General features: G+C 47.4%; 1 protein-coding gene across 1 annotated transcript; it reads left to right on the top strand.

Moving 5' to 3' along the window:
• Nucleotides 1-18: 18 nt before the first annotated feature.
• LOC112063355 (RE1-silencing transcription factor-like) lies at nt 19-1,017 on the top strand (the record flags this gene model as incomplete). The annotated part of the gene is made up of 1 exon (XM_024118214.3): nt 19-1,017. A coding segment is annotated over exon 1 (921 nt), but the record flags the coding sequence as incomplete, so codon positions are not given.
• Nucleotides 1,018-1,022: the final 5 nt, after the last annotated feature.

Here is a 1,022-nt window from a genome sequence, read left to right as displayed (position 1 = left end):
TTTTTTAAGTTACGAAGAATTACAGTGATGTTGTGGTTTTAGACCAGTAAAAGTTGTGTTTAAACTGGTGCTTTCGTGTTATTTGTTTTGTTTTGAATGCAGAACCCCGTTATGGCCACCCAGGTAATGGGGCAGTCTTCCGGAGGAGGTGGTCTGTTCACCGGCAGTGGCACCATGGGCATGGCCTTGCCTAACGACATGTATGACTTGCCTGATCTCTCCAGAGCTGAACTGGCTGCGCCTCAGCTCATCATGTTGGCAAATGTGGCCTTAACTGGGGAAGTAAACGGCGGCTGCTGTGATTACCTGGTTGGCGAAGAAAGACAGATGGCAGAATTGATGCCTGTAGGGGATAACAACTTTTCAGATAGTGATGGAGAAGGACTTGAGGAGTCTCCTGAGGTAAAAGGCGAGCCCAGTGGGCTGGAAAACATGGAACTGGAGAGTTTGGAACTCAGTGTTGTCCAACCACGGCCCGTGTTTGAGGTGTCAGCTGCCTCAGAACCGTACAGCGCAAATAAAGATCTTCCTCGGGAAACACCTGTAGCAGAGGACAAATGCAAGAACTTGAAGACCAAGCCCTTTCGCTGTAAACCATGCCAGTATGAAGCAGAATCTGAAGAACAGTTTGTGCATCACATCCGAGTTCATAGTGCCAAGAAATTTTTTGTGGAGGAAAGTGCAGAGAAGCAAGCCAAAGCCAGGGAATGCGGCTCTTCCACTGGGGAAGAGGGAGATTTCTCCAAGGGCCCCATTCGCTGTGACCGCTGTGGCTACAATACCAATCGCTATGATCACTATACTGCTCACCTGAAACACCACACCCGAGCCGGGGACAATGAGCGAGTCTACAAGTGCATCATCTGCACGTACACCACAGTAAGCGAATATCACTGGAGGAAACACTTGAGAAACCATTTTCCAAGGAAAGTATACACATGTGGAAAATGCAATTATTTTTCAGACAGAAAAAACAATTATGTTCAGCATGTTCGAACTCATACAGGTAAGAGGACCTTTCT

This window comes from Physeter macrocephalus, unplaced genomic scaffold (assembly GCF_002837175.3).
Source record: "Physeter macrocephalus isolate SW-GA unplaced genomic scaffold, ASM283717v5 random_14504, whole genome shotgun sequence".
NCBI lineage: Eukaryota > Metazoa > Chordata > Mammalia > Artiodactyla > Physeteridae > Physeter > Physeter macrocephalus.
The sequence above is the reverse complement of the archived record's forward strand: the minus strand, read 5'-3'. Positions and strand labels throughout refer to the sequence as shown.